Source organism: Hermetia illucens, chromosome 7 (genome assembly GCF_905115235.1).
Source record: "Hermetia illucens chromosome 7, iHerIll2.2.curated.20191125, whole genome shotgun sequence".
Classification (NCBI taxonomy): domain Eukaryota; kingdom Metazoa; phylum Arthropoda; class Insecta; order Diptera; family Stratiomyidae; genus Hermetia; species Hermetia illucens.
The window spans coordinates 10,709,521-10,722,970 of NC_051855.1; the positions used below are offsets into that span (position 1 = coordinate 10,709,521).

General features: G+C 42.7%; 1 protein-coding gene across 1 annotated transcript in view; it reads right to left on the reverse strand.

The window, feature by feature from the left end:
- The window catches only part of LOC119661023, a 19,914-nt gene continuing 6,464 nt past the window's right edge, over positions 1–13,450 (reverse strand). Inside the window, exons 2-3 of the mRNA XM_038070175.1 lie at positions 7,931–8,084; positions 1–120 (exon numbers count right to left, since the gene is read on the reverse strand). Of these exons, the coding sequence (XP_037926103.1) occupies positions 25–120; positions 7,931–8,084 (250 nt within the window). The 3' untranslated portion in view covers positions 1–24. The remainder of the gene's footprint in view (positions 121–7,930; positions 8,085–13,450) is intronic.

Sequence of the window (13,450 nt, forward strand, 5' to 3'; positions counted from 1 at the left end):
CTCGATATTGAAGCTGTGAAGTCTCTACGAGCTTTTTTGTATGCATCCCTTTCGCATTGACAATTGTATTTGAACCAAAAACGAGTTCACTGGAGTTTTTATTTGGATTTTTGTAAGGATCTGAAAGTGGAGACTTTGAATAGGTTTGGTGAGAAAGCCAAAAATAATAGTACTTCGAAAGTTGATATGGTATAAGCTTTTCAACGTACTAAGTTACTAGGTTTCCTTACAGGTGCGTGACTTCGTCTGGATAAGGGGATGAACATGCACATAAACGCAGGAGACATGGAGGATTTGCACCCTTCCTGTTCAGGAAATCACGTGGCAGAGCGTTACAGCACAACCGTCGGGACAACACCATGCCAAAAAACAAGTTCACACCAGAGGATTTCCTTGTCACTCCCCTCGGACATGACCTTGCCGTGGTCGCAATAGTTCCCTACTACACTAAAAGTGGCCATGAAGATGGAAGGAACGGATCTTCCCTCTTCAAGTGATAAGGAGTCACAGACTTTGAGTCCATCCGCGAATTTGGCAAGTCGAGTCGCGCCTAGGGCGGTGGCCTAGGGTGGTGGCCTCACCAAATTCAAAAACCTGTACGACACACTCTTCCCTTCAGTGGAAAGCCTGCACTTAGTGTTTACAGCGCCGTCACTCAGAAGGGAGAACCCAACAACTCTAATAATAAGAGGAACTGTATTCCTGGCTATCGAAGGCACTGCTACCTAATTTTCCAAAAAATCAGAACAGGAAATCTCGGAAGAAGCAAACTTCAGCCGTGAATTAGAAGGGTCAACAGGCTATCTCGTCCGCCTCTATCAGAAAGAAAGGAACGCAGGAGATATGAACGCAACTGCTCTTACACCGATATGTGAAAATTGATCTATGCAGCCCCGGTCACCGTGAATAATCAAATTATTATACAGCGTTCAAAAACCTCTATCTCTTGGCAGCAAGCTTGCAAAGTTACACAACTGCCCTTATATATTTCTGGTACAAGAGTCATGGGGTCGATTTAACAAAATCTGATCTGATATTGGATCAGCAAGGAAGGCTAAGATCTTCTTGAGATATCTTCGAAGCCGAGAACCTGAGTCCTGATGACAGAATTGTTAGCATGTGGTTCGTGTGTATTTGTTTGTCGATGTATCGATGGCATCTAGATGATTCTCTTGTGTATATGATTGAAAAACGACATATATGTGCAGTGCTTTTCTTCCACCATACAAATTCAAGCAATGCGCCAGGAGGCGAATCTCCTGTAAACAGGATGTCTCGTTCATGACAGTAGTTCGAGGAAAATTGATGCAGGTAATAATAATAATAATAATCGTTGGCGCAACAATCCATATTGGATCAGGGCCTTGAAGTGTGTTAGAGCACTTCATTCAAGACCGTAACAGTACACTGTATGATGTATGTGGGCAGCATTGCGCTCGCCCGAGATTATTACCCTGATTTGACTCAGGTACTCATTCACAGCTGAGTCAACTGGTATCCGACGTTAAATCACGATACAAGTCCCACTGCCACCAATGAGATATGAACCGCGACCTGACAGCCTTGTGCTCTAACCACTCAGTTGTACGGTGCAGATAATAGATACGCTATCTTTTGCCGTTACAGAGTTGTAGAGTTTTTCGTGAATAGTGTCAAAAAGCGTGACCTTTGGAAACTGCATAAAATTTCTGATAAATGAATACTTTTCAATTACAAAGGTCATCATCACTTTGCTGCTCCCAGGGCAGAGGTGAGGCAGCGTCTGACGATTTGCCTCTGCCCTGGTAAGAAACCGTAAAGCTGTCATCGCCTAATATTCTTACCTAAGTCTGTGAAAGGTTGAAACCCCAAAAAACTTCAGATAAATCAGCTTAACATAATTTTCACTGAAATGTTTTTGCCTTCCCGAATTGAGGGGGACAACCCCCCTGAAAATCCATCATAATGACGAGTAGTAGGGATCCATCCTAGGACCGCAGCTCTGGAAAGCTACCTATGATACTCTACTTAAACTCGACATGCCCAAAGGGTCGCACCTGGTCGATTATGCAGATGATGTCACAGCGCTGGTCATATTCATGCAACGGGTAAGCGAATGGATGATTACTCATGATTTCAACCTTGCCAAAACCGAAGCAGTCATCCTGACTAGAAAGAGAATTCCAACCCTGCGTCCCATATCGTTCGGCGAGTCGATAATCGAGTCAAAAGTACCTCGGGCTGACTCTTTACTCAAAGATGAGCTTTTCTGAGCAAATCAAAGCAGCAGCGAACAAGGCTGCAGTTGAAGTTTCGGCGTTAAGTAGGCTAATGTCACCGCAGTCTGTCCTAATCTACAGCGCAGAGGTATGGACTGACGCTCTTGGCAAGGAGGTATATCATAAGCGTCTCGCGCTTCCCCTCAGGGATCGTCAACGATCCTTCATGGGTCGTTTACGATACGGGGAGTGGCGTCCCCGAGGTGCCCGAGCAAGTAGTTCTGACCCCCTAGCTGGCATAATACTTGCGTCCTAGGTAGTAGCCTCGAGAAAGTTTCTCGGTGAAGAGCGAACTGCTAATGACCGATACACGCCGGGACACACTGGGAGTCCCCGGAGCCGTCGACAACTCCCTGTCGACGTCGATGGGGTGATGTGAGCCTAGCTCTGCCAAGGTGGTAGTTGTGGCGTGTATCAGGAGCCAGCCCCTTCGGGACCCTGGTCGGGTAGTATGCATTGAACCGGTGTTAGTCGACCGCGTTGCCCCGAGCGAGCGCTGATCCGTCCGTGAATTCCGGGATCAGCTAAGCGTAGGTCAGGCCTCAGGGAACTGGGGTAGGGGCTGTGTCCCCGAAGGTATACCTGTTCCTGACTATTGCGGCCCGCTCCCTTGCACACGATGCGCTGGTAAACAACTCAAATGGAGAATAAAAACGAACGAAACGAGGAGATAGTGGAAATGGAGAGTGAGCTGGCTGCGTTTATTCGCAGCACGAAAATGCGCCGTTCGCCCCAGCGTCCAGCGAAGGACGCAACAAGGGCTGAATTACCCGACGAGACATCGGGACGCACAGACGGAGAGAAAGACTCGGAAAGTGATGCGGCACCTGCAACACAGATAGGAACCCAGACCATACCGCACAGTGCTGAAATTGGGGAAAGAGGCACAATGGAAATTGCTGAAACTAATAAAATGGTTTCGAAAATAAGCCGAGTGGGAGGACTGTCGATTACTCTGGCGCAAGCGGAAGAGGCAGTTGTGAAGCACATGCGATCTGCTACGTTCCTCCAAAAAAACGTCGGCAAGGGGGTGAAAAACGGGCTAATGGAACTGGAAGAGCTCCTGGACAGGATTTCATACTATAGGCGAACATGGAAAGTAAGACAAAATCCGCAGGAAGCAGAAACAACTGCGCTTTCCGAGGAGAACACCACGAGTACCAAACGGATCGCTGACAGCCCATTGCAGAGCGAACTTGGTAAAAAACGAAAGGAGGAAGGGACATCTGAAGGAGACTTCACTCAGGTACTCTCCAGGACTGAAAAGAAGAAGGCGAAGAAAATCAAAAGACAACAACACGTCGCGCCATCAGGAAAACCTCTGCCTAAAACTAAGGCGGACACGAAGGACGGAGTGCCAAAAGAAAAGGTGGGGAGACGAAGGAGGACTCGCCCGCCAGCTTTGCTTATTAAGCCGACGGAAGGCAAGACTTTTGCGGAAGTCCTCAGCGAAATCCGTTACAAAATCAAACCCGAAGACAACGGAGCGGAGGTGTCTTTCATACGTAAAACGAAGGGTGGTGGAGTCTTAGTCGAACTAGGCCACAAGACTATAAATAAAGTCACGTTCTGTGAAGCAGTCAAGGGGCTTCTAGGAGAAAAAGCTTTGGTTTCTAGCCTGGAACCCACGTGTGCTTTAGAAATCCGAGACCTTGACTGTCTCACGGAAAAGAACGAGATAGAAGAGGCCATCAAACGCGAATTACCGCAGGTAACCAATGTCCGGATTGATATCACCTCCGCAAACTCCCGAGGTCAAAAACTCGCTGTGGTGGAAGTTGCCGAGCAATACGCGAGGAAGCTTCTAAACAGCGGGAAAATAAGAATTGGTTGGGTAGTGTGTAGTAGTACTCATCAGTGAGCAGTACCGAAACAAGGGCCCAGTTTCATGGCACCCAGACATATCAGGTACCGCTGGCATCTGGGTTCGGGACGGCACCCTCCTGGGGGTTCTTGCCCAAGGCCGGGGGACGGCTTTGTCTGGATTCGGTGTTCAGGGATAACGTTTTTTAGTGTCTATCTTATGCCGAATGAAACGATGCCGGACTTTCGTCGGAGGCTTGAGGCTTTGGAGGACGCTATCTTAAGCACGCATGGGCGGATCCTGGTCGGGGGTGATTTCAATGTTAGGGCACTTGAATGGGGCATGCCTCACACAGATTCCAGAGGAAAACTAATTCTGGAAATGGCGGCGAGAACAGGACTGGTAGTTCTAAACACCGGATCCACCCCAACGTTCCGGCGCCCGGGCTGCGAAGGAAGCATTCCCGACGTAACCTTCGCATCGGAATCACTGGTGTCGCTGGTGGACGGGTGGCGAGTTCTGCAAGACTTTTCGGCAAGTGACCACCAATACATTGCTTTCGAAGTGGTGGATACAAACTCTCGGTGTGCGCCACCCCAGCGATCTTTCTGTGTATGGAACGTCGGGAAAGTGAACACCGGGAAGTTTGTCGAAACTCTGGGAACAGGTGGGGCCACGCTGAAGGGTACTCCTGGGGGCGGTGGCGCCGCGGCTGACACTGTCGTAAATTCAGTTATGAACCGGATAACAACGGTCTGCGGAGCCTCCATGCCCAGGAAGACATCGAGGCGCGGCAAACCTTCCATGTATTGGTGGACAGTGGAAATCGCAGAGCTCCGGAAGGAGTGTCACAGGCTCCGCCGCTTAACGCAAAGTCTAGGCGACCGGGAGGAGGCATGTACCATAATGATGGAGTACAAATCAGCCAAAAGAAGACTCCACAGCGCAATAAACAAGAGCAAAGCTCGCTGCTGGCAAGATCTGATCGACGAGGTGAATGGGGATCCGTGGGGACTCGGTTACAAACTTGTAACCCGAAAAATCGGGGCTTTGCGGAAACCCTGTTCACTTAAGGCCGAGCAGATGGACCGCATTGTGAGGGCACTCTACCCTGCACACCCCGTATGGGATGGTGACGTCGGCGCGGAGAGCGCAGAGGACTGTCCACTTTTCTCTGTAAAAGAGTTGGAACAGGCAGTCCTCTCTATGAAAAACAAGAAGACACCAGGACCCGATGGTATTCCAGCAGAGGTATACAAACTGGTATTCCAACACCGGCCAGACCTACTGCTCGGCGCATTCAACGCTTGCCTGAAAGAGGGCATTTTCCCTACTCGTTGGAATGTTGCGAGGCTTGCGCTGATCCCTAAAGAGAAAGGCGATCCCGAACTGCCGTCTTCATACCGCCCACTATGTATGCTTGATACTACTGGGAAAGTGCTCGAAAAGCTCATCAGAAGTAGACTCGCTGAAGCGATACGCGCTGCCGGAGATTTATCTCCCCGGCAGTTTGGTTTTAGGGAAGGGAAATCGACAATTGATGCTGTCATGCAGGTCGTGGACGCCGTTCGACGAGCAGAGGCACATAGCCGCCGAACTCGACGGGTGGTGCTCCTCGTAACGCTTGACGTCAGAAACGCCTTTAATTCCGTAAGATGGAAAGACATTCTAGGCACACTAGATAATATCTTCAACGTGCCGAACTGTCTCTTACGGATTTTGAAGGACTATCTGAGGAACCGCTCCCTGCTCTATGAAACACTAGAGGGTCAAAGGTGGATGGAGGTTACGTCGGGGGTAGCACAGGGATCCATCCTAGCGCCGGACCTCCTGATGCGCTCAACGCAGTCTGTCCTGCTCTACGGCGCAGAGGTATGGGCTGGCGCTCTTAACAAGGAGGTATATCGTAGACGCCTCGCGCAAGTACAGAGACGGGGAGCTTTACGGGTGGCGTCTGCGTACCGCACAGACTCTGAACCGACCGTGATGGTGATCGCGGGAGTTATCCCCGTTGCCCTGCTTGCTAGGGAGCGTCAGGCCATATGCAAGCGCAAGGGAGATGAGCCAAGGGAGGTGGTTACTCGCGAAGAACGGCAACGCACTCTAGACGAGTTGGCAAAATGAAACTAGAGGCAGATGGACTGCGCGGCTCATCGGCAACTTAGGTGCATGGCTGAATCGGAAGCATGGTGAGACTGACTATTTCCTTACCCAATTTTTAAGTGGGCATGGAAGTTTTCAGTCTTACCTGCACACGATTGGAAAGACGCGTTCTCCGGATTGTGTGTTTTGCAATGGAGTTGTGGACGATGTCCACCACACTTTTTTTTCTTGTGGAAGGTGGGATGGGGTTCGTCAGCAGCTCTATTTAAACACAGGGGGATCTCTCTATAGACAACATTGTGGAAGAGATGCTGAGGACTGCTGACAGGTGGAACCGTGTTGCCCATTACGTTCAGGCCCTTCTCGTTGCTAAGAAAATAGAGCTCGACCAGTGGAGGAGGGGGTGGCAAGGGGTTCCTTAAGCTCACAGTTCCCTTCCTCCCCTCCCCTTCCGTTGGTTTGAGGGCCCGCAAATGCGGGAGTGTTCGGGGACTAGCCCGAAGTTATGTGATCAACGGTTCCAGGCTAGCTCTCTGACGATGGGGAGGTGTTTAGTTGGTAGTCCGACGACAGGGAATCTGCCCTGTTACAAAATGGGGCAAAGACTAAAGAAAACAAAAGAAACCTACATATGTTAACGTGGAAGGATAAAGAGTTTGACGGAAGACCAACAGAGGATGCGGAAAAGGATAAGTAGAACGGGTTTACCTTTGAATGCGTGTGTTCGGATTGACTAGGGTTGTTCTGAAGACATACTCACCTGCATAGATTTGAGACAAATTGCAGTTCAAATTCTTCAAATATAATCGTTTTACGTAGATCTTCTTCTTTTGAAATCCTTTGGACTTGGTTAGATTAGCTGTTGGTCGCATGGAAAACTGTAGAGCTGCCAGACGATCCTGGATGCGGCTTGGATTCCAAACAGAGCGATTTTTCACATTAATTGTGGATACTTTTCCATTTAAGATGGTTGTTTTGTTTAGACGTAAGTTTTCAAAAACCAAGGCATGCTTAACATCTTCAGGGTGTACTTTGGTCACGACTGATATAAGTTTGTTCAAGAATAGTTTCTGATATAAGATAAGACTTCGAATGTTTTGAAGGATATCTGCAGGACCGTCCGCTAAAAGAAAAGCATGTGCTTATTATGAAGTGAAGGGTTTTTTCCTTTTTTGTACTAACTTATTTTATGCGTGTTGAATTTAATCAGTTTTAGTTCCGCTAGTTGAATCAAAACTTCTTTGTCGTCTCCGTAGATCAGGAGCAAGAACTGTGGGGCATTTTCAGATGACCACAGGTCTAGTGCTAAGGTTTTCATAGTGCTATTACTATAATTAAGTGGTTCGAAGTCAATCGAGCGATTCAGCTGAGAGTCTAGGAAACCTCGAAGTTTCATCTGACCTTGTGTCTGATTTACTGGTTCCCAGAGTACGATAAGACCATTTGTGTACACAACCTGCCGTGGTGATCGGTTCTCGTACTCAATTTTCCTATCTTCAACAAATTCCGTGAGATCAGATGTTGCACTTGCTGAGTATATCGAACAGGAAGACCCTTGTCCACAAGCGAGGAAGTTATAGTTCTCGCAATTTATGGCATATACGTCCAAATGGGTATAATTGACCAATAGTTCCTGTCTAAGTTCCAGCTTACCGTCAAAACCAATCTGGTACACTTGCAGGCCATAGGTCTTGAATGAGACGGGAAAAATCGTTACTTTTCATATTCTTACTATTACTTTACTAGATTCTGTCCAGATATTTACATTTTCTATACTTCCATCGCTCATATTTCGTTGGACGAAAATGATGGGATGATTGCATCCATGTGGACTCAAAACTGAGACCTCAATTCCATTAGATACATCAACCATTTTCTCGTCGACTTGATGAAAGGCCGAGTCTATCCAACGGAAAAGCCTATGAAAAGATTAGAAGAGAATTAGTCAGTAGCAGTAGTTACCGATTGCAAACGGACTGAATAAGGGAACATTAAGTCACAAGATATCAGTATCTGCGAAAAATGAATATATCCTACTTTACTTTCCAATATAAACAGGTCGGAATACCGGCAGCTGGATGCTTCGGATATAAAGGTTTTGCGTTCATTGTAAAATACTGTAAACTTATTCACTTTATCATCGCCTACTATGTATTATTTTCTCTAAAAATACTGTAAACTTATCATTGCCTACTATGTAATATTTTTCCTAAAATACTGTAAATTGATATGTACCGGCCTACTAAGTATAGGTAAAAATTGTATAAAAAAGGAAATATAAATTAAAAATACGTAGTTCGTTGGAACTATCAAACTCAAGCTTAACGTGTTTCATTCTGTGGAGTCCAAGCAATTCGCTGCTCCCATAATTTACACTGCTTGATTAGGTCATTGTGGAGTTCAGGCAATTGCTGCTCCCATAACTGGTTAGTCTGGAGTTTTGGCATTTAGCTGCTCCGACTAACCATAATCTAATCTAGAAAGAAAGAAGAATAAGGTATTGCCGAGTGGATTGGCAACAATCACATAAGGTGGCACATCACAGGGATTGCCAAGTGGACTGGCAACAACCACATAAGGTGACACATCACATGGCGACCGTGACAGTCTAAAGACTTCATACATAAGTAACAGTCTAAAGACTTCTGCTTACTAGCGTTTCTACTTATTATCGTGAAAATTTGGAAATCAAGGTCGTGTAAATGAACGACATTGGGGAAAAGTTCGACCAGCTTTACCAGAAAATCTGGCAATTGCTCAAAAAACCAGAGCAAAACAATGGAGGCATAACACTATATAAAATTGGAGAGCAACCACCACGCTGGAAGCCGTCAGAATCAACATCGACAACTACGGTTGATGATAAACTTGCGGGACCTCGACGCCTTACGATAGAAGAATATAAGAAACGTACGAAACGACTATCCAATAACGAATCTGTCAGCGCTAAAGGAGGACGAAGAAGAGAACTCCAGCGGCAGTTCATAAAATATAAACGGTTAGAGGAAATCGCAGCTACACCAGAAGAGACCAACAAGTATAAATATTTAATAACCAAAGTTAAAAAAGAAATAAATTATTTAAAAAAATGCAAAAAAAAAATAATAAAGTTAATCAGTAAAATAATATAAAAAAAAAAATGTTTGTTCCAATTTAGAATTATGATAGTTTAATAAATGTAATAGTAATAAATAATAAATGATTTTTTTTGTTTGTTCTAAATAATGTTAGTATTTATATCACATGATTGAAAGCACGACAATATAACAATATAAAAGTAGATGTCTGAAAATGTTATTCTTTGCTTTTTCTAAATGGACAAATTAGAATCTCTAAAAGAGAAACTTCAAATTACACTAATAAATCTACGGAAAAGTGTAAATCGTCCTTACAGTGAAAAAACTATACGCGAAAAACGCGAATTAATTGAACAAACACTAATAGACGCAAAGTCGACTGAACAAAATATACGAACAGACGTTAAAACAGCAACTCTAATTAAGGGAGTTTGCAAGGAAATACAGCAACTATCTGCTGAAATACTTTCAATATTAGACAAACAACAATTAGGGAACATGGCTTTCGACATTAAAACAGCCACAGCTTTAGTCAAATACTTTGACGGAAACCCAGAGGAAACAGAATCCTTCATTGAGTCAGTTTCACTATTGAACGAACTCACACCAGTAGAACACAAAGGTATTCTACTTAAATTTGTGAAAACCCGGATAACCGGCAAAGCCAAATACACGGTATCCGAGGAATTAAACACAATAACTAAACTAATCGATAAACTGAGAGTAAAATTCTCTATAAAAATATCGTCTGATGCCGTTCTGGCACAACTTAAAAGTTGTAAACAGGGAAATACTAAATTAACTGATTTTACAAATAAAATAGAGGACTTGTCAAGGCAATTGACAAGAGCCTTTATATCAGAAAAAGTCGCAGAGGGCGAAACTGCAGAGAAATTAGCCGAAAAATTTGCAATGCAAACAATAGCGGAAAATGTTTCGAACAGCGAAACCTCATTAATTTTGCGTGCCGGTAATCTTACAAATCTATCCGACACAATTGCAAAGGCAATTGCAGTCGATAAACCAATTCCCAAAAATGTCTATCATTACAAAACAAACAGAAGAGGTAACAATCACAATAATAACTTCAATAACCAAAACCGACGTAATAATCAAAGTTTTAATAATACCGCAAATAGAAATTCATATGAAAATTTTAACAGAAACAATACTCCAAATAGAAACCAAAATTATAACCGCAACCAAAATAACAGGTTCAGAAATAATAACAACAATTACCGAAGACCCTTCTGGAACAACAGTAACAACCGACAAAATATAAACCATTTGAGTTCGGGGGAATCCCAACCCCCTCAGTCGGTGCTAGAAACCAACCAAAATCGGTTGGGGGGAAATCAATAAGAAAGGTCACATTCCATACTATAAATCCATCACTCACAAGCTTTGTACGAGCTTTCGTTGACATGTGCAACACAACATGTACCTTTATAATAGACACAGGAGCTGACATTTCTATATTTAAACGGGGAAAAATTGACAATAATCAAATATACTATCCAAATAACACATGCACAATACAGGGCATTACTGGGGTACAAAAAGAATCAATTGGTGCAACAAAAACCCATATAAAATTCGATAGTACTCTTTCAATTGAGCACACATTCCAAATAGTTGCTAATGACTTTCCACTAGACGCAGATGCGATTCTAGGTTTAGACTTCCTTACTAAACATAGGGCAATAATCGACTATGACACCTGGATATTGACAATTAATATCAATAATATTCTTCATGAAATTCCAATTCTAGATGGTCCTACACGGAACACAATCTTAATCCCGCCCAGATGCGAAGTAATACGCAAACTAAACAATCAATTCTTAAACGACATAGTTATACCCGGACAAGAAATACAACCCGGAATATTCTTAGCAGGATCAATTATTTCTCCTCAAAACCCACTAGTTAAAATCCTAAACACCACTTCAAGTACAGTAAAAATCAAAAACCTCAACCCTCAATGGGAACACCTTTCGGATTATTCTGTATACAACAATACCGATAAATTGCATAACAAACAAAGAATGCAAAAATTGTTAAATACATTGAACGTAGAACACGTACCAGAATATGCAATAAAAGACCTTAAAACACTATGCCGAGAATTCGCGGATATTTTTAATATGGAAAATGAGCCATTAACCACCAACAACTTTTATAGCCAACATATCCAGTTGAGTGATAACTCAGCGGTATACACAAAAAATTACCGTATACCTGAAGCCCACAAAACAGAAATAAATCGTCAAGTCAAACAAATGTTGGACGACGATATCATTGAGCACTCAACATCGCATTTCAACTCACCTATACTACTAGTCCCTAAAAAGTCATCAACAGGAGATAAGAAATGGCGTTTGGTAGTTGATTTTCGTAATCTTAACAAAAAAGTGGTAGCAGATAAATTCCCACTTCCCAGAATAGATGAAATTCTTGACCAAATGGGTCGAGCCAAATATTTTTCCACTTTAGATTTACTATCTGGATTTCATCAAATACCTCTAAAACAATCATCGCGAAAATACACAGCTTTTTCTACAAACCAGGGACATTACCAATTTACCCGCCTACCCTTCGGACTAAATATTAGTCCCAATAGCTTTCAGAGAATGATGACCATAGCATTATCAGGTTTATCACCCGACACAGCTTTCTTATACATTGACGACATAATAGTCACTGGATGTTCGAAAAACCATCACTTAAAAAATCTAACGTCAGTATTTCAGTGCTTACGAGCCAAAAATTTAAAGTTAAACCCTGATAAGTGTAAATTCTTTCAATCAGAAGTAACATATCTTGGACATCAGATCTCTGCCGAAGGAATACAACCTGATCCTTCAAAGTTCGAAGTCATTAAACAATTTCCAGTACCAAAAAACCCAGACGAAGTAAGACGATTCGTCGCATTCTGTAATTATTACAGACGTTTTGTCCCAAATTTCGCTGAAATTGCCCTACCTTTAAATCAATTGTTGCGTAAAAATGTTAAATTCGAATGGACACCACTGTGTAGCACTGCATTCGACATCCTTAAAACAATATTAATGTCCCCGCCCATACTTCAGTACCCTGATTTTAAACAACAGTTTACAATATCCACAGATGCATCCGAAAATGCATGTGGAGCAATACTATCACAGACAATAGATGGAACTGAATTGCCAATAGCTTTCGCTAGCAAAACATTCACTAAAGGTGAAAAAAATAAATCTACCATAGAAAAAGAACTAACAGCAATTCATTGGGCAATAATGTATTTCAAACCATATGTTTATGGAAGACATTTTATAGTAAGAACAGATCATAGGCCACTTATTTACTTATTTGGGATGAAAAACCCATCATCGAAACTAACACGGATGAGGCTTGATCTAGAAGAATATCAATTTGACATACAGTACATTAAAGGTAAAGAGAACATTGGCCCAGATACATTATCTAGAATAGAACTAGATATAACAGACCTGACAAACCTGAAAAATATCTTGCAAATACAAACAAGAGCAATGACCAAAAACACAAATCAATCAAAACTCATTCACAATACTTCAGAAAACCACATTACTAACAAAAACATGCAGCCTGATCAACTGCACGTTTTCGAGGTTCTATCACCTAATGAAGTAATGCATTTACCGGAATTGAAATTTAATATTGCGCAATATAAAAATAAAAATACTGATATAGAGATAAACATAATACATAAAAATAAAGTCCAAATAAAGCGGTATATAAATCTAAATAATAACCAATCAATTGAACCCGCATTAGTGCAGGAACTCACAGAGTTGGAAAAATATCTAAATAATAGGTTTCAGACCAAGACTCTGAAATTATCGGCCGAAAGTGAATTATTCACTATATTAAATACAACCGCATTTAAAACGCTAGCGAATCATACTTTGAAAAATATGGATATCCAAATATACAAACCACTAATTACGATAACGGACAAATCGAAAATAATAGGAATATTGCATAATAATCACTCTACTCCAACAGCAGGACACATTGGACAGAGTAGAATGTATAAAAAACTTCGTGAAATATACAAATGGAAAAACATGAAAAAAACAATCGCTAATTATATTAAAAACTGTAGTTCATGTACAAAAAATAAACATCAAAAACAAAATAGGGAATTACTAGAGATAACAACAACACCAACCAAAGTATTCGAT